This window comes from Necator americanus, chromosome III (genome assembly GCF_031761385.1).
Source record: "Necator americanus strain Aroian chromosome III, whole genome shotgun sequence".
NCBI lineage: Eukaryota > Metazoa > Nematoda > Chromadorea > Rhabditida > Ancylostomatidae > Necator > Necator americanus.
The window spans coordinates 24,754,370-24,780,285 of record NC_087373.1 but is presented as its reverse complement, the minus strand read 5'-3'; the positions used below and the strand labels follow the sequence as shown (position 1 = coordinate 24,780,285).

The 25,916-nt window shown below is 41.1% G+C and overlaps 1 protein-coding gene across 1 annotated transcript; it reads left to right on the top strand.

The window, feature by feature from the left end:
- Nucleotides 1–905: 905 nt before the first annotated feature.
- Nucleotides 906–24,461, top strand: RB195_010816 (uncharacterized protein; the record flags this gene model as incomplete). Its single annotated transcript, XM_013445886.2, has 8 exons — nucleotides 906–1,020; nucleotides 21,057–21,121; nucleotides 22,286–22,351; nucleotides 22,453–22,574; nucleotides 22,780–22,866; nucleotides 23,103–23,216; nucleotides 24,199–24,262; nucleotides 24,327–24,461. 8 exons carry the CDS (start codon nucleotides 906–908, stop codon nucleotides 24,459–24,461), a joined length of 768 nt encoding a protein of 255 aa, XP_013301340.2.
- Nucleotides 24,462–25,916: the final 1,455 nt, after the last annotated feature.

Genomic DNA, 25,916 nt, shown 5'->3' with positions numbered 1-25,916 from the left:
GTTATCGTAGCGCTATTTAGACGTACTATCGTGGGCTTCTCTACTTGTTCAAGTGCACTGGGCTGGAACTAAAAATAAATTTCCAGCGTGGAAAGAATCCATAAACCTAAGGGCAGACAAAGTTCCGTGGGTAAGCTTCAAGGTGGTGCATTTATGTAGGACGGAGGAATGGTGAGAAATATTTTATACTGTGAATGTTAAGGCTGCGAAAGTAAAAGATACGTTCGGAAATCCTTCAGAACCATGCACGCACTGTTTCAGAAGACTTCTAGAAATATCCTGCTTCCCCATCATTCGCATGTGATCCTAAGAGAATAGAGTCATTCAAGTTCTATGAGTAATAAGTGAATCATTTCGTTGACGTGCTTTAGTTTTGAAATGTTTAGAAATGGATTCGAGGCACGGCAGAGAATGGAGCCACTCAAGGAGTTCTCGCCACTAAGGGCTAGGATTAGTTACGAGACCAAACAAAGCATTGGCAAACATTCAGCTCAGCGTTCGTGGTCGCTAGGCGACGTACGTAGGTGCGTAAGCCGATGACGTGAGCGATATCCGATAGACGGGCGATATCGTCTTCCGAGCTGCGAGAACAACTTCCCCAAGCGCACAACAGGCGAACAAGATGTGCACTGATTAGATCGGCACAGTCGTCTCCCGCACGGTCACTCCGAGGACGGTCGCGTGCGGCGCTCGCTCTTCCGCGCTCCGACGTCCCCGCCCCACTTCGGCACCACGTCTGGGTGTTCGTCTGTCACGCGTTGCCAGATACTGCGAACGTGTAGGTCTGATCGAGAACGGATTCTCGTACTAATCACACCTACAACCCGTCCGAAAAATTCGACCGTCGTTATTCGAAGAGAGACATTTTTCACTCGGCCATCATTTTCGTCTGATCAGCTGACCACATGAACGTCGTCGTGGATTTCTTCCGTCGAGTCTGGTCATGGCTGAAGATCAGAGTGTTATGGCTGATCGATTTCATTTCTGGTGAGGAACGGGTCTGCGAAAAGGACTTAGAAGGTAGGTAATGACTGTTCGTTTTGCTTTTAGCGGACGCATCGTAGCTTTTGTTTGATTTGCTACTCTCGCTACTCTCTCCTCTCCCTCTGCCTCATTCGAACTGCAGCTGACAAAGCCTAGAAGACTCTATAAGCTTCTTTTGTTTGTTGTTTCTCTGCTCTTGGTATGTACTGGTGCAGTAGTACCGTTCGACTACCTGGATATTTGTGGATCGCAAACTCGCCGAGTGTGCAGGGTCCCTTTGGGATTATACCATCATTTTTATTTAAAAAAAAAGAAATATTTAGAGCTATGTATGTATGCGTCATTCATTTGACGCAAAAAAAACTAACGTATTCGACAGCGCTGTATTAGAGGAAATGACAAATGAAAATTAAATTGACTTCTGCAAAATTTCCCTCCATATAGGTTCCTTTTGTCCAAAACATGTATCTCTTTTCGTTCTAGCAGTAGCAGAGTTTCCAGTGTTATCGAAAGTCCAAATCTTTGGAAGGTTCCTTTTTTAATAATCGATTAATGCTTCATATTTTCAACCTCGTCCTTCGTGTTGCTTTCATTTTTTTGAAATGTTTTAACACCACAATGGTCCCTGCATGAGTGGAGGAGAGAATCAGAATCAGGAATAAGAATAGGATCACTAGCCATCCTGAAAACAACTATTCTGTTGTTTTCGAGTTGTGAACTAAGCGAGTAGTGACAAAAGGCCAAAAGTCAGAGTACTGTTATGTCTATATGTGAGTCATCATGTTCCAATCCAGAACCGGATCGTAGCGCATCCCTGAGTGAGAAAAGAACGAAGCGATTCTCGCTTTTTATCCAAATCTATTTCCCTTAATTTGAGCTTCTACGATTGGAAATTCTACCAAGAATTCTCAGCCATAGAGGGCATCCACCGTACGTTCAGAAATTAGAATCTTACTGCATAAAGTACCTTTCTGGATTCGGGATTCGCTCATCGTTAGCTGCTGGTTGCCGCTTTTTAGGAGGGATTTTGCGTCGTTCTCCATTTGAGATGTCAAAACTGATGCACGTTGAACTCAAGGTCGTGACGACAGTATTGCTTCTTTTTCTAGTGTTGAATAGAAAACTTTCTAAATGCCTCTTTTTGCTGGAAGCCATTTCGTCCGCGTTAATCTGATTATTCTTGCAATGTTCTCGATTATTGTCGCATTCCAAAAGAAATCCATTACTTTCGGAATCGGGGCTATTGTTGGTCCTCAACTTTTCTTTATAATTCCTCCTTTGCACTCATACAGACATCGTCACTACTAGTTACTTCTTATTTAATCCATCTACTCCCACATTTCCCAATCTCAGTTGCATTTGAGGGCAACTGGCCTTGTCAGAACACTGAACAAAACACTGACGCAGGGATTTCACTCTATAATTGATGGATTTTGCGTTTGAATTCACTTTTTAATGAAATCGACCACAGAATTCACAGAGCACTCCTCTTTTCGTCTACCGAAAGTCTTTTCGTGCCACCTCGTTCGGCATGCTTACCCTCAAATGTGCCTGACATGTACTTAACTCAGTTGTCTGTCACTCCGAACATTTCTTGCAACCTGTTGCTGCTCCTTGCAGTTTTCCGGACGTGCATTTCAACTCCCAGCGCCGGGATATTTGATGTTTGATCGACGGCTTCAGTTTCGCGACTTTTGTGCGGTCGTCTGGGCGACGGCTTAAAGAACGATTCTGTATGACTTTAGGCGCTTCTCACCACTTCGACAGCAATAACGGAAATTGCTGTTTAGCAGTTATCAACACCTGAACCTATGAAACTAACAATTTGGTGCCAGCGCCGTTTCCGACATTGTCATGTTTACACAGAGATAGATAAGAATATAAATAGAACAAGAAAGAAAGAAGAGAAATATGTGAAAATTCAAAAAGAAGAGATATCATACTTTCGTAGGCTCTCTGACGTTCTATGGAATTTTCTATAGATTTCTATAGAAAATTCTGAGTTCTATAGAACGTCTATTCTATAGACGTTCTATAGAACTCAGAATGACCCTTATTTTCCTCAGAAACACTAATTAGAACTAGAAAAAAAGAAAGAACTAATTCTGTTCTTCCACTTTTTCTCTGTCTCAGTACAACAAACAACCGGAGAAGAGTTTACATCAACGGGTCTCCTTTTTTATGGTCGTCTCAGGACAACATTGAAGTCAATCCAAAGTTCTGCCTGTGCAACCCACTCGGCTTCTTCTCCATCCACGACCTTGACCCTCAATTTGGGAATTAGTGCCCATTGATGTATGAGATGTCGAGTGATCAGAATCGAATCTACACTGTCCAATGATTTAACTTCGCACATGCAACCTCTACTTCTTCAAAAAAAGAACAAATTGCGCGCAAAGTTGCATTCTTTCCGTTCCATGACGATGACTCAACTGGATCAAGGTTAGTTAGGTTAAAAATCATATTTCATCGCGGTAACTGGATGAGGTTCATAAGAGAGATGACTTCAAAGTGAATTCCTACTGTCCTCGTTGAAAAATTGAAGATGGATTAAACGCTTTTTTATGCGCACCAGAAGTTGTACTCATTTTAGTAAAACCAGCAAACAACTAGTCCTACAAAAGTTAGCGGGAATTACGTTAGGGGTTCTAGTCAGTCTAGTTTTTGACGTCTTTTTTTTCAAAATATCGAGGATTCACTTGTGACACACCTGAAAACGGAAAAATCACATCGAGAGTTCCTTAGACTAGTTCATATGAAAGACAGATAGCCTCAAGGCAACTCTTTTTAAAAAAATTCAATATCTGATAGACTACGCCATGATGAATGTTGGTCACGCAATGGAAAGAACGCAGTTTCACGCATTAAATGGTTTTTTAAAGAGGAGACAGCACTGGGGAAGTGCCTGATGGTCCAGGTGCATTTTTACCGCCCTCAACGTGCACCTTATTGGGACTTTCGGGGCAGAAATGAAATGAAACAGCGAATCGGCACATTCCCACGTCTGACAAAAGCATTTCTGAACCATTTACCAACAAATTACTTGACCCTACCGCGGAGCAGCGCGGCGCCCTTGGACAAGTGTCGCGCACTCTTCCGTGACCTCGATCGTTTCGAGTCTGTGAGCGAGGAAGTAATGGCGGCATGCGGTTATGGACGAGTTTACTGCTGCACGTCAGCTGTACGATTTTTTTCTTGTGCAGTCGGGGAGCTGAGGATTAGATTGCAAGTGTCGAGGCTCATAACAGAGAGCTCAGCTTTCTCGAAGCGCTCCTTCAAATTTCGTCTGTTTTCTCAGATGTTAGGCGAGTTTTTTTTTTGGATGGTTCTCCTTCGTCAGGCCTTAATTAACCGAAATTACTAAACTTTTTTGTGATAAAATATCTACTTCATCAAATTTCCCTGTTTTTACTATCTATAGCATAGCTTTGCTGCATAAAAATAAGCAAACAAAGAAATAAATAGCTGGGTTTTCTTTCCTTTCTTTCTTCATTTTCCAAAAATTTATTATTGGATAAAGACATGCTTCTATCGCTCGGCAAATTGTAGCGAATGAAGCCAAATTAATAAGTTATGCTGCTCATACCCCTCCCATTTTTTTCTCCAAGTTACTCTTCCATGTCCGGTAGGGTCCCATTTTATCATAGCGTGCTGAACTTCAGAAAAATGTCATTCTCCAGGACTTCTCACTTTTTGTAGCAACAAAATCATCGGAAACCCGCCGCATGTTTCGAGACTACGAATCTTTTTCCTTCCTCTTGATGCACTTGTGGGCCTATTCGAACAAATAAACGAATAACGTATGTTTGTTTGTTCGTTAAAAATTGCTCATAGTTTGAAAGCACAGTCTAATTTACAGCTTCTGAAGCTCCATCTCCGATTCTAAAAGAAGAATCGTTATTGATTTGTGGAAGGATGTCACGTCTTCCTCTTAAAAGTCGTTTGAGAATATTAGAGAATCCTATCAGCGAGCCGAAAAATGTTTAACGATTCAGCTCAGAAATCCATTAGTGTTTTCGTCTCCGGTTTAAATTAGAGGAAAAACGATCGCGAAGTTGGCTTTTCACGGCTGCACTGCGCTTATGGGGAATATTTCATTAACATTCCCACTCAGAACTATTACCTCAAAGAAGGGACCATCTAAAAAACTTACACCACTTTCAGCGTTTGATATCTTATTTTTTGAATTGAATTACTGTTTAGATTTTGCAAGCGCTACTACCTTACCTGACCAGGTTATTTGTTTGCTTTCTCTTGTATTTCTTCTTTCTACTATTATAGAACTTCTAAAAGCTTTGACCCACTGAGCGAAGTTCGGGAAGCGCATTCAGACAGGTTCAGGTCAATGTAGTTTCGTGAATGACGTCAATTATTTCTTTTATGTGCCACATTCACTACAAAAATTCCGAAAAAAAAATCTGAACTAATTTTGAAATACTGAAACTAACTCGAAAATCCCAAACTCCCTTCACACGGTGAAAATGTAGTCCTGAAGAGGTGAGAGGTCAGATCTTGTTTCTCGACAGGGGAACAAGTAATGACCGACAACTCTAGTTTGTATTCATTTTTTCACACCCTTTCCTCTTCGGTGCAAATGCGTCCAATTCTCCTAAGCCTGGACAAACGCAAGTATGCCCTAACTACGAAGTTTAACGGTACTTGAAGAGCTTGAACCTTCCGAAGTTTAACGATACTTGAAGAGCTTGCACCTGGATGTCGCACCGTTGCCAGCGATGAAACACCGCTTCTTCCTGTCTTCTGGAGGAATAGTCAGTCTAATGTACTTAGCCTCCTAAAGGGTTTATTCGCCTTAGCAATGCTTTACATCGACCACTTTCCTACCCCACTAACTTTCATGGACACCAAACAACTCACTTAGCTCTCTATCGCGGACGCGATCACAAACGTACGTCTCATCGCATGTGCGCTGGTTAGTGTTCCACATAGATTAGCCGTCAAGTGTGCGACACGATTCCCTCCCGAAAGATCGATGCGGGAATCATGCGAAACGTCAGGTGCTTGCTTAACAGAAGAATCACAAAAGCTTATGTGCTCACATCGCCGTCAATGGAACATTCACTTTTATGCGAAACGTTTCTCTTCACCGGCAGTGGTTTTAGCATGTAAAAGAAGTGAAAATTATAGAAACAATTATGTTTACATATTTATTAATTTAGTGGGGGTGGAAACCAATGGACACTGTAGGCCGGCTGTGGCCCTATAGTGCTCTAGGCTGAACTCTAGCTTGAACTTAGTTTTTGTAATTGTTCCTTCTTCTTCTCATCCAGGAATTCGCTTCTGGTGAACTCACGAACAATGAGGTCTGGTGCTGCGCGTTGCCTTTCTCTAAGCAAGGATCTGAATTTGAAAGATTTGAAGATCTCCTTACGTTCCTTCCTCAAATTTCATCCCTCTTTGAATTAATGTCATGTCTATTCCTGACTTTCTGACTTTTATTGGATCGCACCCTTTTGCCCTGACTATCCTTTCAGATCTAATAGTTTGACTCCATATCTGGATATGTTATCTCTAGAAAAGTTTTTCCAGTATGGAAATTTTCTAAAGATGACAGATAGATTGATAGTAGCGGCTTTGTGGTTCTATTACGGGTAAAGCAGAAAGCAGTTCGATTGTTTTTTTCTCCTCCAGAGAAAGAACTGCTCCTATTCGTCGATTACCACAGTTTTCTCTTGTCGGTTACGGATTTTAAAGCAGGTCGGTACACAATAATTTATCCTTTGGAGTTCACAAAATCTTAAAACCATAAAACAAATGAATTTAACTGAATCTAAGAGTACTGTGCATGTACATGACTGCATCGAGAAAGTTCTGTCGAAACATGACGACTCAACCTATTATTGCGTCTTACCCGAAATCACCCAACACTTTTTCTTAGCGTCCGGCTCCACTCCGAACTCCGTCGCTAAATGTTTCCATGATGCCGCGCTGTCCTCTTTGTGGGTCAATTCCGGCACTCACTCGTGCTTCGCTCGCTCAACTGCTGTTTCAATTCCTCCCCTCAAATTGGATACCCGTAGATTGCGCTAATTTCGTTCTTAACGGTGCTTTCTGGCTCATCTGTGAACGTGAAATGTGAGCTGAAATAAATCGCACTCGAACGTTCGACGACGAAAAATTTGGCTGAGAATTGCGGAAGTGGTGAAGCTACGGCTACGATCCTCAATTATCCTCGACCGAAAGTGTAAGAATATGCCCAGTTTCTGGAGAAACAAGTTTAGCAGGTTTTCTCGGTCCTCAGATCTCTGTGCGATAAAATAGCATGCGTTGAGAATGTGAGGTTCTTTAGGAAAGGCTAATGTGAAGCATGTATGGCTCCTAAAAAACACGTAGTTTCCATGCCTAATTGAGCTTTTAAAAATACCATTGCGATACACTTCTGTTCAAAAGCGAATGTTGCACGGCAGAGAAATGCATGTTGGGGAGGGGGACACTGTCGTTTCGGATAGCATGATTTCGATTCTCATCCATAGATCTCATCTTCTTCATTGGTGGATATCCTCACCATCGTAAGATAAAAACAACTGGAGCTAACTGGAGACGTCTCAGCGATGATCGTAAGCAATTTTCTATGGCCCTCAACGTGTTTCTTAGATGAGTTCTTCGACATCGTTCCGAGTGAGAGACGGACTAGTTTCGGGTAATACTCCTAGAAAAAATATCGACTTAGAAAAAACGTCGCTCGACTACTCGAATTCTTCCTCGCTTATTCATACACACTATATTATTGGATTGGTGAGGGTTATAAGAACAAGAAACTTACGGATTTGAATTATGCATTCCCCTACGTGCAGAAGATCTGAGCGACTGTCATTCGCAGGACATTATGACGTCGACACCAAGTTTATTCGTAGATTCATAATCGGAATCTGGGAGGAATCCTCATTGTTTTTTTTTCCTCAGAACCTTCCATGATTTTTCGTTATTCCTTTTAAAATTCCCCACGCTATCTTCCCTTTCAGTCAGCTTATACATAGTATCAAATACGAGATTCTACTTGATATTGTGTTAAAGTAGAGGTTACATGTTATTTCTTAGTGGTTACGTATCCAATTAAATTTATCATACTCTTCTTGAATAGGCAATCGTACCGTGCGAAATACAAATAAAAAATTGAATATTACAAAAATGTAATCTGTAGAAGGAGATTGGATGTGAATGCACGAAAAATGAGTCATCCCTATGCAATTGTGCTTTCAAATACGTCCTTGCGTACTATGAGTTCGCCATTCAAAGAGGCTCTGGTAATAGTATGGTATGGGACGTGTGTTTGCGTGAGGGTCACGCACACACTGGAACCAGTGGACAAACACTGAGGTGACTGGATTTATGCAGGGAACCATTGAAAAACACCTGGTTTTACTAGAAGAATAATGATGAAATGAGTGGAAAAGCGGGAGCAGAAGTGCAACGATAAGATTGTACTGTTGAAGGACTTGTATTGGGCTTCGGTAGTTGACGGTCTCGTATTATGTGCCACGCGGGATATTACTCAGCAACTTTATTCAGCACCACCTCAAACTTAGGTAATTAAAGCATAACATTAACAGTAACTAAGGCAAGCAAAGCGGGCAGATGATTAACAGTAATAAAGGCAAGCAATACATGAAGGCAAGAAGAGCTAGCAAAATTATAAACAACATGAAAAGCAAGAAAAATGGCACAATGAACTTCCTACGGCTATTTATATGGTACATTGAGGGCAGAGTAGACTATTATGATGTCCTGTACATGCTAACACAAAGAAGTACTCGGTTGGCCTGTAAACATCTTTGTCCAATGAATCATTTTTTGCTACTGCGAACCTAAGGACTACAAATTCGGCCGCCAGACTGCACTAACTTAAGTTACATTATGAATCATCGACAGATAAGCATTGCTATAAGACACAAAAAGGCAGCTATTGAGCTAATTAAGTAGTATCACGTTCGTGATAAAGATAAACGAATAAATAGATAAATAGTACTCTGATTTGAAAAAAGGACCAAACATTTCAAGTCACTTCTATCCCAGGAATGGAGAAAAAAAAACCCCCTCCTTTTGTCCAAGAAGAAAACCCCTTGCTCTTTTAGCACTGATCGATTTACAGACATCCCGAAGAATTTTCTCCTGTCGTAGGAGAAGTCGATTGCACTTAACAATAGAGGACGTTTTCCTTCGAAAAGGGTACTGTACGCTTCGTTTGACACTGTACAGCTCCTTTTTCTATCAATCTGCCGACAAAGGGACGAGGTCATTCATTCGGAAGAATTGGAATTTTTTAGATAGAACTAAAATGAACCAGTTGCCTGTTATCGTACTTCTTATTTTCTTATTTTGAATAATTGCTAAGTAAGGCGGAAAAATGAAAATGCTGTAGCACTATTCCCAAATTGATTCATCTACTACCAGGAAAGATCCGAGGACGAATTCTAGAATTGTTCGTCCAGTACATATAGTCTCTTAATGTCAGCACCCGGTACGGTGGAGGTCCTGAGTGTTCTACAGGTACCGATTACTTGAACCGAGTAGAGCAAATACGAACCGGAAATCGCCGAACAACGATGAAGTGCCCAGAGAATAGCTGTCAATGTGGAAACTAGTGTAATTCCGAGCTGCATGGACGAGTTTATAGCGTTGTTTATTTGAGAGCGCCATTGCACACCTGGTGGACATTTCGCGTTAAGATTTTCCAATCAGTCAGTGCACTCTAACAGTATTTTTCAGAAAAATTCCATCAGCTTGAGAGTGTTTTGTACGGAACCGCTTTATGTTCGTGTAGTACACATGTGGACGTTCAAATCCATGATAATTTATTGGAATTATTTTATACTAGGAGATGGCTAGAAACAGCAATCGGAACACCTAAATTCTGTATTTCAAGGAGGTTCTTATGGTTTCAGACTTCAGGCTTGTCCTTATGCGCTTTGGAAGTTTGGAATGTAAATTTGTATACATTCATTGAATTGAGCATTTTGAGCTGTAAGTATGCAATTTTATCGGAAGGTTCTGATATTTCTTTGTTGTGGAAGCATACAGAAGGAATTTCTCCTTGCATTCTGCGACTCCAGACATTTCTTGTTGCAACTTGCCTGCTACACATAGAATAAGAGGCATCGATGCTTCGAGGAAAGCTATTATCCATCGTCCGTAAACCACTTATCCTATTAGTCGTTTGACGCGAAGCTAAAAGGTCCCTTCGACTGCCACGTCTGTCCCATTTGCTCCTCTGTGAACTTTCTTTTTAAAAACTGTTTATTGACAGCAGGAAAACAACCTTTTGAGTACTTTTGTTGATTCCTGTTCGAACCCATTTTTGCGCATTCTGTGTTCTTCTTCTTCTTGAAATTTCCCCATTCCCCACACCACATAAATTTATCTCTATTCTCCAGTTTTGTATCTGTTTCGCCATTAACGTTTTTAGGCTTATAAGCAGCAAAATAGCCCCTTCTCAAGTTGTCAACTGATCTTTTTCGGCTCGTTCCTTACACTTCTTCAAACCTCTTGAGAACTACACGCCTAGGACTGGACTCAGGTTTTCGTAGCCTGGGATAGACGCGCTTAGCGAAGCATCAAGCACAGGGTATGGCTGAGACGGTCACCGAGGGATGAGGGAAAGCCGAAGGGATCATCAGGCTTAGATGGCCAATGCGATCGCTGCTCGGGATTGGTTGCCTACTGCGAAAAAGCACCTGCCAGGGAGGTTTTTTTAATGCTTCTGGACATAACTACAATAATAGCGCGTGTTCTTGCATCAAGAATGATTGGAAGGATCAGAATAAAGTTTTCTTCCGGTTTCTTCGCAAAATTACTATTTGTTCATGGATTTCAGTGTAGTTTATGGTTGTCTCTACAACCGTTTTCAATTTTCAACAGTGTTTTACTCTTATTCCCAGTCATTCAGAAACCGCTCCAGTTACGTTGAAATGCCATAATTCCATTCGTAACCGGTTTTCCGTCGGTTATGACTGACAAATCTACTTTATGTGTAGAATTCGAAGTGCGGCTTCGCTAATATCTGCTACACTGCAGATGCAGGTGTTCACTTGCTTATTTATTTAGTTTGTTGATTTATTTGCTTGCTCGGTCGTGGCGCAGTCGGTGAGAGTTTTGACTGTGACTTAGTCGATGGCTCCAAATCGCTCTAGGCCCAAGCAATCCTTTCATCTCTTCGGAGTCGATAAATTTGTAGCAGACGTGTCTGGGGGGACAAACCACTCACTTGACAGAACGGCTTTCTCCCGCATTTCACTGGAAGGCTGCACACGTGTTCGTAAACCACGAATGGTTTTAAGTTGAAGTCGTGTGTATTGGCACATCCCCTTGATAAGGACCAAGGCAAGGCATTTTTATATTTCTGAATCGCTTGAAGCTCCACACGTGATCAAAAACAACCTGAATGGCCCAAAAGACTTAAACTCAGTTATAACGGCAGTAATGCGTCAGTGTTTTGGTCTAAAATTTGGTACAGGAGATTTCCAGAGGTACGTATGATGGCAGCGGAAAAGGGAGACCCCTGAGATGCTCGAACTCTACCACAGGATATAGCGATGAGGTCAACATAAAGTTCCCGAACATGTTTCAAAAAAGCGACCTGGGCCGCAGCTCCTGAACAGAACCGCTGTAGATCCTACTTACCAGTGGCCTCTTTCTGATCCTACTTTTAAAGTTAACTATGATGACTTGAAATATTCATGTCTAAGTTACTCCACTGGAAGGACGAGATGTCCTACTGAATTCCCGAGGTTATCTAAATATTTCCTGGGGAAACACTGTTTCTGCTCGACGTGACTCGCAGTTAGTCATCCTCACTTCCGCATTAACTGCAGCATTATCAAAGTAGTCGTCTCTGCTTATCACCCCAATCCTATGACTCACGACCCCACTACAAATGGTTCCGAGGCGAACTCGCTTTTTGCGTGAGTCAACCAGTTCCGTCAGAGCACCAAAATAGATATACATGAGTCAAAACGAGCACTTGAAACCACTTTTACTACCTATTTCACCTTCTTTTGGAATTTCTTCTTCTCCACATATGTTCCCATGACTTTTAGAAGGAGAAAAAAAACGAAAGGACGATAACGTGCTTGACGGTGAATAATTTTTGCGATGCGCTAACGCATTTGACTTAAATTCGGAATCAAAGAGGTTTATGAACCCCTCTAATTATTAGATTGGATTATAAGATGAATCGCGTTGACCAATGGACTTAGTATTCTCCCACATATCATATCTGGTACCTACTTCTCGAGCAACGGAAACGAAAGGCTTAGCTGGCATTGAGCGACTTCGAACTATTGATGGTGCGGAGGCATAGAGGTAGTTTCCTAGCACTGCACCACTCACTTCCTCAACAGTCTCCTAGAAAGTAAATATTTAAACTCTACATAAAGCGACAAAATGAGCATAAAGATATATCTTTTCTGATCATTGGACCTGAACACCCTCCGTATTTCGAATCCGAATTTAAAGCACCTCATAGGATGACAAATGGAAGTTTTATGCCTCGAAACGACTTTTCGTCACTTATTTCTTCTTCACCGGCATAGAAGTGTTGTTGTAGTCGTAACTTGAACCATCAAATATTTCATCCCTTGCTGGCTCGTCTGTGCACTGAGTCTGCACCAGGTTCACGAAATATTGTTTTCAAGTGAACATGGCGTGACCAACTAAGCACATACATACTAAAGCGCACGAAATGAGTCGCGTACAGGAAAGTGCTGCCAGATTTGGGAAGAAAGGTCTGTCAAAGCAGTGCAAATTCGTTAGATATCGTATAATGTGCCAATTTTCCCTCATTCTTGACAAATCGATTAAGGACAAATAACGTTAGTCGGAAATCAACATAGAAAGGCGAAGTGCGAAGCTAAAAGTACACAAAAATAACCAGTGAACATTTCCTTCCCTTTAGTGAATAAGCGGCGAAAATTATATTCGATAAATTAGAATTAAATGGGAGACTCGCACCAAGATATGCGGAAAAGAAATCTTCTTGGTTTTATAGCGTTAGTGGCTCGGAATTGGATGCTGTTCCGGTTTTAGCATTCGGTTTATTGAAATGCATCTGACATTTAGATGACAACTATAGTACTCCAATCTAATATATAGTCGATATAGATGATAAATTTCACATGAAAATCAATTTGTCCTTAAGAACCGCACCACACTTCTTCCTCGATGTTAATTCTTACCTTATTGATTTTTTTTCTTTCGAGCAATTCCACTAATACTTTTGAAACGAAGAAACGGAATTTTGCTCTCATCTTCTCATCTTGTTTTGCATCCATCCAACAGTACGCTTCGCCGAGAGTTATACAGCTGCATCGGATTACGTTGGCTTTTGTTCGATGTTCCAATGGTGTGTTTACTTTTTCTAATTATCACCTATATCTATATAATCGTATAATTTTATGTAAATTTACTTAGCAGAGCTCTTCGATGTTGAACTCGCTGGTGATACTTGGCGCTTTTTCCTGAGTAAACGAAACTGTTTGGAAGAAAGCAGAAAACTAAGCACTACTTGAGAAAAAGACGACAGTGGCATTTTGAATATTTGGCTGTTTTTCTAACGGTTTCGATTTCTGAAAGTTTCGCTGGTCGTCCAATAATTTGTTCTACGCAAACTCAGTCCCTCTTCTGAGTTTTTTTTTTCAAATCATGTCTTTATTTCTTTGTATATCTCATCTAGGATGAGGAAAGGAATGTTTTCATTCCTAGGCGATATTTGTTTTTTCGAAAGGTCACACCGCTTGTTCTCTTGATTTTCCCTCATTGTCGTTTGTAGCATCAATTTTAGCTGTCTATCTCTATCGCTCATCAACCTTACATGTGTTTTTGAAATGTCCTTGAGTCGGCGAAACGTGAACGAGTGGTGATTTCTTAGCGGTGTCCCCTCGACGTTTTTTTCTGCTCTCCATCCCTTTTCGCTGGCGATTGGCTGTCGTCATCTATGGAAGCGTCTTTTTGTCGCCTCGTCGTTTGTTCCAAGATAAGCCCTTCCACGGGTGCTTTTTTGTTTGTAGATCGGATGCCGAGCATGACTCTGCAGCGAGAGAGACACGTCGCCTCGAACGAACCCAGCGTTCTGCATTCTCCTATTCTACTAACTCATTTTTCAAAAACTTCTCGGATTTCTGGATCGTTCTCTATTTCCCATATGTATACTCTTCATAATTTTAAATACCCACAAATAATCTATTGCTTTTCATACCGCCCAGATTAGTGTAGCGACAGCGATGGTGACATTCCAGCCTTCCACGTATTTGTGAGGTCCTCTCTATACTATTAATCAGTGCTTGTGGAAATTGAAATTGCCATCAAGTTCTCATATAGGGTTCAAACAGAAGGCAGAAGCTAATCGATCTCTGTCGTAAAATTTGAAATTTCTAAGCTTCATCGTATACCTCAACTCTGCCGATTTGCACAGAGTCGTTGTGGAATGCCTACCCTGCATGTTCATGTAGTCTATAGAGTTGCAAAAAGCGGTGGTAGTGCAAGTCCATAAATCCCTCACTGTTCGCTAGTCATTGCCGCTACCTTCTTTTATATGTAGCTGGTGGTTTTTATGTGCAGATCCGTGAGGAAAGAGATAAATAGCCGCGCGTTATGTAAGCTATGCAGTGCTGGTTGCTCACATTGGAACTCTCAAGGCTAACTGAAAACTCTGGATGGGCTTCATTTCGCTCTTAAAACCAAGCAGCACAAATTACCGTTTGTTTATATATATATATATATATATATATATATATATATAAACATATCCGTTATTGCTGCCCGCTACAGACAGCACTTTTGTGCTGCTTTCTGCGATGTGAAATACGGTCTAAACAAGGGTCCCTCTCCCGCGAAACTTCTCGAATTCATCACCCAACCCTCAATGACGCTTCAGCTATTTGTCATTTCGTGTTTCGCTCGCAAAACAGGCTTTCGGTATGTTTTGAATGCACGAGAATTCGATTCTAATCTTACTTTGAACGGATTACAATCGATAATTCTGTGTTTTGGATTGTGTATCGGAAATAGATCGTCATTTGAGATCACCTAAACAAATTCCGAACACCTCTACTCTAGTAACCTACTTTCCTCAATTCATTTCGGATTTGGTTTGGAGAGAAGGTCTTACCTGCCCGTCTGTTCGATCGATTGACCGCATACTTATGTTTTTGGTCATTATTTAGGTGAATGTCGTGTGAGAACAACTGTAGTACCATTATAGCTGCATCATTTAATCCACCTGCTTGTTCTGCCTTCAGAACACTCCTTTCACGACGTGTATTCGGAAGATTCGAAATCTGGTATCTAAAACGCTGCGTAGAACCAACAATTACCTCCAAAAGGGTGGATTTACATGCACGCACAGCAAAGTGCTTCCGGAAAACAGCACCATAGTTCCTGCTGAATATTCTCGCGACGAGCATACACGGGACGCTGCCGCGACACGCACTCGTTTTCTGCTTGGGACTCGCGCTCCTGCCCCTGTCCTGCACCAATCGAAAGTGTATTGAGCTCAGCTTGTTGGACAGATTCGGGGACAACTACGATACGCTGGTACGCTGCCATACGCTTCTGGCGAAAAACCCGCAGATTTTGTGCGCGTTTTTGAAAAAGGAAGAGTCGAGCGATGAAACTATGTACTAAGGCCGATGCTCCTGGATAAAACTCTTTGGGTAGTAGCCAAAATGCAGAGAGTGCCTAACTCATCATCAGCGTTAAAACGTCATTTCAAGCTATATTCTGAGCCTTTACACGCGAAGATTCTCAAAGCATCATATTCAAAAGAACCATAACCTTTGTTCTTATTAACAGAGGAATCTGAGTGATAGTCATTACCTTGAAATTTCCAAATGCCTCTAATGAGGGAAATATTTGATTTGAAAAGCACCGCTAAAAATAAAATACTTATTTGAAAGCTTTTGGGATCCACACTATATTCTTTTCCAAAAAAATCTCCAGTTCAAACCTGGATTGCGGTAGAATTTTACAGCTCTTCTGAATTCTGAACCTCACAAATTTGGTGATGTCTCTATTCTTCTCAGTTCCTTGTAAGTTAGTTCATTGTTCATCTGCCTGCCCCCCACCTCCATTCCACGTGACTCGCATATTTTCGACTCGCGTTATAAAATGGAGCAAATGAAATCTTAAGATTGTCTGAAAGCACTGCTTCTTATTTTTTCACATTGCACGCAATTTTGAACGTTTTGTCTCGAAATTGTCACCTCGTTTATGAGGAGGGGTTAGAAGATACCTTCAATCTTGGGCATCACATTTAGTACTGACTCTGGTCTCTGGATATGGGTATGTTAACAACTCTTGCCATAGAAAGAAAAATTAACTTTATTTCATATTTAAATGAAGCTGAAGAAGTGATTTGCAAAAAAAACTACAAAGGTTGAAATCTTCAGACCCTTGCTGAGGGAAATTTCTTTGTATGAAAGGAAATACTGAGGTGAACATATGTCAAAAGATTTCAGTGAGAAGTGAAAAGAAACATCATGCCATATAATAAGGAACTTAGTGTGTACATATGCGTGTGTGTGCCGCGAAATTACTCCAAAAAACGGAAAGAAAATTCTTTGATAACTATTGGACTGAGACGGAAAGAGTTTCGATTTTGTAGCGGTGTCGAACTAATGTTGATGTAAAATCAAGTTCGACTACTCTTAAAACGTAATACTGACACCTTTAATAAGAAAATCGCTAAATCTTTCAACAGACATAATTCTGTGGCAGAAATTTACAGAAAGCACGTCTTCCTTAAATTTTTGTTGTCCGCCGAAGGCGAGACAAAGAGTGCACAACAAGAAATCTGAAACCACGACGTACCCGCTGGTTAGCATAATATTTCCGATTATTTGTTTGCTGTCACTACTTCTTTTTTTCTCTTTCTTTTTTTTGTGTTCAAAGGATCATCATCTTCAGAGTTGCGACTAAGCGAATATAAGCATTTTCTTTTGCTACACAGGGATTTTTCGATATGAGGGCGTGATGCATACATCGATAGTAGAGGGTACAAGTTTAGTGACGGGAAGCCTCGTTTGCTTCGCTGCCGATCTCATCATCCATTTCAGCGGCATCTCCGCCATTCCCTCAATTTCATGGGGTCAATCAAGTTTGTCGTTTTCGATGCATGCGTTAGTGCGTTGGACGTCGCCCCACCCGTCCGCCGCAGCCGCCTGCTACCATCCTTTCTCTCCTTTTTCGACAACGATCCACTCAGGCAACAACGCATCCGGGCTCTCCTCGCTTGCTTTGCGCTTTCACCTTCGTTCCTCGCCGTCTCTCCTACACCATTTTTTATCGGATCATTAATTCTTTCTAACCACTGTTTTGTTTATCTTCTCAAATGTATGCTTCTGCTGCGTCCTTGACCCTGTCTTCATCCCTGAAGTTAGGTGACGGCCGAGTCCGTTTGTCATGCGCTAAAAACTTGATCGAATCGCTCATCGGTCACTAGCATCTCAAACCAACCAAAGAACTTTTCGTCTTCTCACTTGAGATCTATCAGATATATTTATCTTATAGGATTTGACCTTTCGAGGTAGGCTAACACCCCTCCTCCCCCAAAAAGAGCAAAAACAATAAGTAATCACGACACTGTAATAAAAGACAAAGGGACCACTTTCTCGGGTTTCCATTTTTCAAGTTTTCTTTCCCACTGTGCTCTACAAAGGAGTTAGCACTTAGCAAATTTCTAAGTTAAGTAGTCGGCCATCCAAAGGATTTTTGCTTCAGGAAAGGTCGGTTTTTTTTTTGTCTAATGCTATAAAGAGAACTGAGGAGAGGATCCCTCACTTCCTTTCTTTCATTTTTTTCCTTCTACCAAAGCTTGTTCTATTTTTTCACTTTGAATAAATTGTTGTGTATATGATGAATGCTCCAAAATGGCAACGTTGTATTAACGATCCTGAATGAATCGCATAGGCATTCGGTATTGTTGATATAATTTTTCTGCACCATTGATTTCACTGGGAAATTCCCGTTGATTCCGGCCAACGCTAGGAAAACCACTGCAATATTCTTTTTTCCGCCTTTTTTCCTCTTTTATAACGTTCACATCCGTTCCATATTTGAGGTCATACTCCTCGGTGCAAAGATAGCTGTTGAGAGAGACCCCGATTTTTCGAAATTTTCAATTTTTGAACCGTCTGCAACCACTTTCACGATTATTTCACACACCGAGGACCAATATCTCGTCCATTCTTCATATTAATCAAAATGGTGGGCGGTTTTCGAAAAAGAATCGAAATCATCAAGAACTGCTTTTCGTGGCTAACCTATGCCTTCTCAAATGGGAAAACCGCAAAAGCTCAGGGCACGGAATATCGTAACTTTCTGGGGACAATTTTCGTTTAAAAAAAGATTTGAACAGTTTTTGAAATATGTCTGAAAATACCCCGAAAGACCTCTTCCTCTCGGATCCCGAGAGGAGTTCATAGATTATCTCGTAAACATCCCCACCAAATGTGCTCTGATTCTCCAAAGAGAACGAATTCTTTTGATAACGCCTGCGATTAGCAAAAGCGCTTATCGCATAAGCGAAGTCCGTTCACTTGCGGCACGATGTGCCCAGAAAAAGAAGGAAACGGAAACACGAAGCTCCTGAAAATCTGTTGAGCAGAGGCTTCAGGAGCGACCGTCACTTCTGTCTGACCAGCGACACAACACTTCACGCTCGATCAAGTTACGAAATGAGACTGAATAAAGTTTACTACTGATAGAATCATGCGACCAATGGTTCCACGACATTTCATTTCTTCAATCCAGTGAGTGCAAAGAGTTGTTTTGTTGGATAAACTGATGCTCGTGAGATATCTGACTCTTGGACTCTTGGATTGGCGAGTGATATTTTGTGTTTTCGCTGTTATATTTCTAAAATATGTACGCTCTGAACTTTACCTTACCAGCGGAAGGGAGCCGAATTCCAGAACTTTCTTATACGCTGACTTTGCTCCAAGATAATGGTGGATATAACGTAGTTGTTTGCATGTGAACATGGCTATAGCGCCGCATGCGAGCCCGTTTCTTGCCGCCTACGTGCGGTGACGCAGCGTCCGCGTCGATGACGCGTACGTTGTTCATTTTGTGCAGTTTCACGAGACGAAATCCTGGTGAACTCATAGTTTACATGAACCATTTTATTCGTGGTAGCTCCGTCTGTTTCATTTCATATGTCTGCGTAAAGACATGGGTTAGGAATGATTGGGTGTGTGAGGTAGAATCTAGAGATCGTGCTAACGGTATCCAGCACTTCCGTTTCACCGTTTTTTCACGCTCGCGTCAGCATCGATTTTCTGACAAGTATATCGTTGGCGAATAAAAGCGATGTGAAGCTGTCCTTGGAGGTTCCGAGCCGCTAAAGTGACTCATCAGCGAAGCGCGTGCCATTCCCATCCCCCTTGCGCGCCTTCTTCAGCTGGCGTGCTCATGCTGCTCTGCCCCAACTCGTCCAGAACCACCCATTTTCACATTTCATTCCATCATAATTCTGTTCTTCTTCTCCTTTGTCCTGAATTTCCGTCATTAAAAAAAATGAGATTCATACCAGGTTGCTGGGTCGATCCTTTTTCCTGAGAACATCCACTTGTGAGCTATTGCTGCTATATCACTTGGAAACATCTATCTCGGGTCCCACGCATCCGCATTACACTCTTTCCAAAACTGCCACCTACAGTAAATCAGTTTGCGCAGAGGGACCTTCGTTGAACTCCGCAAGCTGGCCAGTGGCTGCATTATAACAGTGCGCTTGCGGCCACATCCAAACGCTTGAGAACTGCGTCGCCTTGTACGTAACTGCTCACGCGACATTGCACCATCAATCAGAAAGTTTTGATTGTATTGTAAATTTGCACATCTGTTCGCGTAAAATACTCTTACTTATATAGAGAGGTTCTGGAAGAGGGGACTGGTATCTCGTCGCATCCTCTGTATACTGACCAGGTCTGGGATTTTTCTACGTCGACTCTCAGCTAGGACATGTGGCTCACTCTCTTCACCTACGATTGTTCTACGTACACTCTACGGGTTTGCGAACTCTGTCGTTCTCATTCGGTCATTACCTCTATCTAGCGAGCAATGCAAGATAGAGTTCTAGTTTCTCTAACATTTATGACGTATGATGGGAACAAAATGTCTGTTATTAAATATATTATAGCACGACAGGAACGAACGACTCCATAACCTTGTCAAATTTAAGCAACAGTCAAGACTGTTAACAAACCTTATTACGGGTAACGTTTCGGCGTTGTCGCCTTCGTCGGAGCCTGAAAAGTAAGAACATTTGCAATATATCCCCTCAAATGCCTCATCCAAAACAAGTCATCATCCCCTAAGATATTACACCCGGAACTAAAACCAAAAGAGCCCAAATCGTTGTGCCTACCTCAGTAGCCGCGTTGCCGTGATGTTAGCGGATATCCGCGTGGAGCAATCGCTCCGCTAATACTATCTCCATTACCTTCCTCTGGGCGACAGAAGTAGATCTCATTTTGAAACCATTCATGTCAGCATTTTCCCTCTTCACTCCTTGTATTCTCCGCAAATCTCGCTATTATCATATTTTAGATATGTGTAATTTAAATGTGGACGCGTCTCATATTTTAGATATGTGTAATTTAAATGTGGACGCGTCGTCCTTCTGACTAGAAGAAAAGACAAATTAGCCTCTGCTGTGCTTTCTTATTGAGACTTAGTTCGGTGCAGCAGGAAAGAAAAACGTGATTTCAGTTGGGAAATGGAATTTGTAATCTCAAACTGCTAGAAATTTCTCCAGGTTCTGGGTGTTCATTGAAAAAAGGCAGCTGGCCACCTGCCCTTGAACTTTGCAGCATCCTGCAGGCACTTTTAAAACCTCGTTTTTTTTTCCTCGTCCTCATCATGCATATCATGTGCTCCACCAATCGAATTCACCCAAATCCTCTCTGTGATCGCGGAATTATCGAACGGATTACGTGCTCCGCTCGCGTTTCTCATTGCACGCAACACAACTCGCGCGCGTTTTCTCTGTCTTTTCCTGGCCTATGTTTCTCAGTTGAGACTCCCATTTCTTGGAATTCCTTCATTGAATTCTCAATTTCTAGGTATGTCCGCACAAAAGAAAGCAAGTACAGCTCAGCAGGCGAATGCTGCTCCTGTAGTTCATAAGGTATGTTTGCATTGTTTTCATTTTTCTGTATCTCTGAGTTTTTTGGAGTTGTGTTTTGAACGTTTACAAATACTCGAAATAATAGAAGTAGTCCAGTGCTGTCAACTGGAGCTTCCAATGACAACTTAATCCATATACAGATATTCAGTAAGTAGTCTCTATGCTACCACGTGACGTTTTTTTGCGCGAAGTGATACCATCTGGAAAGAAAAAAACCACTCATGTTTGTTGAAGACTCCAAAATACGGAAGAGCTTGTTTTGGGAAAAAAAGATGGAAGTATTTACTTAACGGATTCACTAGCGTTACATGGCAAAACATTAGTCCCACTGATGACACATCTGTTCAAATTTTGATGGAAACTGCCATTCCTGCGAACAGTTTATGCACTTTTGCACCGGGCTGATCAAACTACTCACATCTCGTATGTTTTGCATGGGTTAGCTGCTTCTACAAACAAATTTGTGTCATTTCACTTCATCTGTATGTTTTCCATCAACTATGACGGGAGAGAGACCTTAATTCTCAATAACTAGTACGAAAAGTCGATCTATGAACGATTTTGAGAACATCTCTAACAGTTTCGAGAAAATGAAAGTATTTTCGTTTCTGGATGCAGGAGAACAATCAAACTTTTCATCAAGTTCTGAGCGGAATTCGAGTTGCCATATTTTTATAGTATTTCTCAGGGTCACAAAATTTGAACCAGGAAAGTTGTTTAACAAAGGTACAAACACATTTCTTATCCTAACTTCAATTTCATAAGCTCCACTTAAACAAAACGACATTTTAGCCGTTTTTTTTTCTTCTATTTCATCTTACTGTAGTGTACAGCATTATCATTATACAAGAATGCGATGCAAAATAGTTTGTAAGTTTACAACCAGTGTAAGGCTTCCAAGAAAGGCCGACTAATCCTAATCTCCAATCTGCGATAATAAGGCTGGGTCATCGTTAATGAAATACTTTCTCGTTTCAAAATGTTTAGCATTTTGATGCATTTCAAAAAACAACCATATTCCTTTTTAGAGAGAAAGAAAGAGAAAAACACGTCGGTAAACTTTTTATATGTTTTCGGTAGAGGCTTTTCTTCGTAAGTTTGAGCAACTGTGCCCTATTGATTGCGGTATTTGTATTTCCATAGTGTTCAAGTACGTTTTTTTAGGTGATTATGGTTGGCACTGGAGGCGTTGGAAAGTCAGCGCTAACTCTTCAGTTCATGTATGATGAGGTTTGTGCTAACGGCCCGAAATTGTCTTCTCCCCAGTTCTTGAAAAGCATACAAGCTAAACCTGACACCTCCAGACTCAACTCATATTACTTACGTTTTAGTTTGTGGAAGAGTATGAGCCAACAAAAGCAGACTCCTACAGGAAGAAGGTGGTGCTAGATGGAGAGGAATGTTCAATTGACATTCTGGATACAGCTGGTCAGGAAGATTATTCAGCTATAAGGTAGGTAGATTTTGACATAACGATGCAATACTTCGTCAATGTGGATGTCGATCAATCTTGTCATAGCTGATTGTTTTTGTTTTTCCCCTTTCTGTGAAGTCTCCCTTTCATGTCTATAAGGGCTTCTCTTTCTATATTTTATCCTTTTTCTTTCCATAAGTGATGAACATACGCAAATCCGTCAACATTTATGACTTCGTTACAGAGATAACTACTATCGAAGTGGTGAGGGATTTATCTGTGTTTTCTCCATCTTGGATATGGATTCATTCGATGCAACAACGGAATTCAGGTACTTTACTTTTTCCGGAAATTTGGCAGAGAAATGATCATTTGAGCCTCAAATGACTGCGTATTGACGCTTATGTAAATGTCGAATTTACAGTTACTACATACTTTATATACAGTCACGTTTTTTGTTACCTTTTCGATTGAATCGAGATATAAGTCATCTATTGTGAATACCCTGTATAGGTGCAATGATGATGATTCCGCATTAATCAAACATGTACACGTACTTTGCTTTAGGGAACAGATTCTGCGCGTAAAGAATTCAGACAACTCAATCCCTATTGTGCTTGTGGGAAACAAGGCTGATCTTCGCGAAGAACGCGTAGTGCCACTGGAAATGGCTCGACAGAGGTTGGAACGGAGTTATTTCTTATGTTTCAAGTTCTTTTTTTTCTATTGCCTACTCTTCCTCATATGTTTTTCATTTTTCTCCAGAGTACACTTACTCCAGAGTACCATGTTATCGATATTATATTAAAGTTCGCACTGATTTGTGTTTAAGAAAAAATGGAGACAAAATATCATTATTCGGAAAATTTAAGAATTATCTTGTCCCCTTTAAAAACTAGGAATGTAGACTAGATTTTTAAATTGTTAGAATTACGAAACAGAGACCATATGGCGTTTTTGTCCTTTTAATCTTGCCTCATTTTTCATTTCACGTTATAAATTTTTCTCTGACGTCTAGTCGGAGCACAGCACTGTGTAGGTCTCATTCCCACTATCTAAGCCAACAATTGTTACAACTGCATAGTTTTACTATCAATGATTCAGTGACTATATGATGTATGACTAGTGAAATCGCGGTTCTGTAGCTTAAAACCCAGCTGGATCAAAGACACCGATTGATAATCACACATTGCATAAGCTACGCCATAAGCTACGTCGTCTGTTAACCATAATAGGGGGTTTCACAGAGTGCAAGAAACAGCTACAGACTTTGTCGTATTGCCAGTGATTCAGAAGTGGGATTATGGGGAGAGAGGGGGTTGCGTATTTCGAATGAATTGTAGGAACTTACCATAGTCATCTGGTTGGTGATAATTCCTCAAATTTTTAGAAGCATTTGTTTCTTTCGTGTTGAAATGAAAATCAAAAGTTAAATTTATGTAAGTAGTAATGCGAAGTCTGTTTTAAAAGAATTTTCTTACGAAGAATACTAACAAAAACTACTAAATTTTATGAAAATCTACAACTATTAATTCCTTCTGAAAAGAATTAACACAGAAATAAGTCGTTTTCGAAATCAGTGCATGAGTATTTGGTTTTCACATTGTATATTGTCCCGTATCGTTTCTCCTTCTCCGTACTTTCTACACAGCGTATTTTTTAGAGCTGAGAGGTGGGGTGTACCCTATGTGGAAACATCTGCAAAACGAAGAGAAAACGTGGATAAGGTCAGTCCATCTAATGTACGCGAACGTTGCTGTAACTAAGTCGTTGTCTCAACTTTTTATTTAGGTGTTCTATGATTTGATGCGCGAAATTAAGCGGCGGAAGGGTGGACCGATGGGCACATCAGCTGCTGGCCTCGATCATGCTCAAGTCGGAGGCAAGAAGAAAGGAGGCTTAAAGAAACTGTGTTCCATTTTGTAAACTACGTCGTCTCCCACCGGTGCCTTTTTCGCGTGCTGGAATCATCTTTTTTTATCAGTAATCAACCAGTGCTACGCTCCGAAGCTGAGAATCACGTCGTCCATGACGTCGAGATCTGACAATTTTGCTGATTCTGTCTGTGTATCGTTGTCCTCTCTTATCATTGTTGCCTCGTGTTTCATTGCCTACTGTCGCCTTATCCACATACCAACGTCGTTGAACCTTTCGCTCCCTTTCTACGCAACGTTCAATCGTTCCCGCTAATAGTCATTTGCGCATTAGTCATTTGTCAGAGATTTATGAACTTCTTTCACCGATACTCGATGTTATTGTATCGAACAGTTGAGTATGCTGACCTTATCAGCCCTTATCGGGTCGCAACATCGCGAAACATACAAACCGCTATCGATCGAGAAACTTGTGCATAATAAGTACTAAAGTAAATTATTGTTTGTCATAATAAAAAATTGAAAGAAAAAGAACTTTGTACAACAGCAAAATAAGCGCATCTATATTTTTCATGTCCCACTTAGGAACAATGTGAAAATCTATTTAATTTCACCATACATTTATAACCGAAGTATGATGTTCAGCTTGGACACTAGATGGATAGTGTCGGATTTGCTGCATTCGCCTGTTTCCATTTATCTTCTTAAATAAGAAGAAATACACTTGTTTCTCCCACGTGAATGAATAAGCAGATAATTAACACAGATTACATGTGGTACATGCCATGCGGGATTTACGAGGTTGGAATCCCTCCACGTAGGGTGCACTGGGCGGTAGTATAGTTTACAACTATCTCGGTATAACAAACGTCACAGCATAAGCCCTCCTACCAAATCTAGGAATATAGGAAAAAAGGAATCTGCAGCAGTCGGGGGCAACGAGACCGCACGGGGTATGCGAAAACGCATCCGATAAAATGACTTGCAAATTGAGAAGAGTAATTGCCATATACGCTGCCTTTAAGAAAGTGACTAACGGATTAGACTGATTAGCAAGATAATATTGCCCTAACAAATGTGTTTAGGGTCTGGTAAAGTTTAAGCTTTAATAGTTGCAGCTCTATCTTCCTTTTCATTTATCTTAGTAGCATTAGCCTACATGTAATAGATCCTCAAAGACTAATGCTTAGGCTTCAGTGACTAACGCAGCCATTTGCTTTCAGTGATGAACTGACGGTTGACGGTTGATGAATTATCGCCTTCTTAAATGGAAAAGCCAATCGACAGTTAGGGATGGTTTTTGTGCTCCATGAACGAGTTTGCACTCTAGACGCAGCTCATGTACAGTTCGATTAGAGCAGTGTTGACACTTCCCAAACCGTCAACGTCGGACACATCCGGAGGTGAAGCCCAACACCCGAAAATGACGCGGTCACACTCCAGTGACAAGCCTGCTCAAAATCCTGCTTTATACTCATACTACATTCCGCTATGGTGATGGATCTAA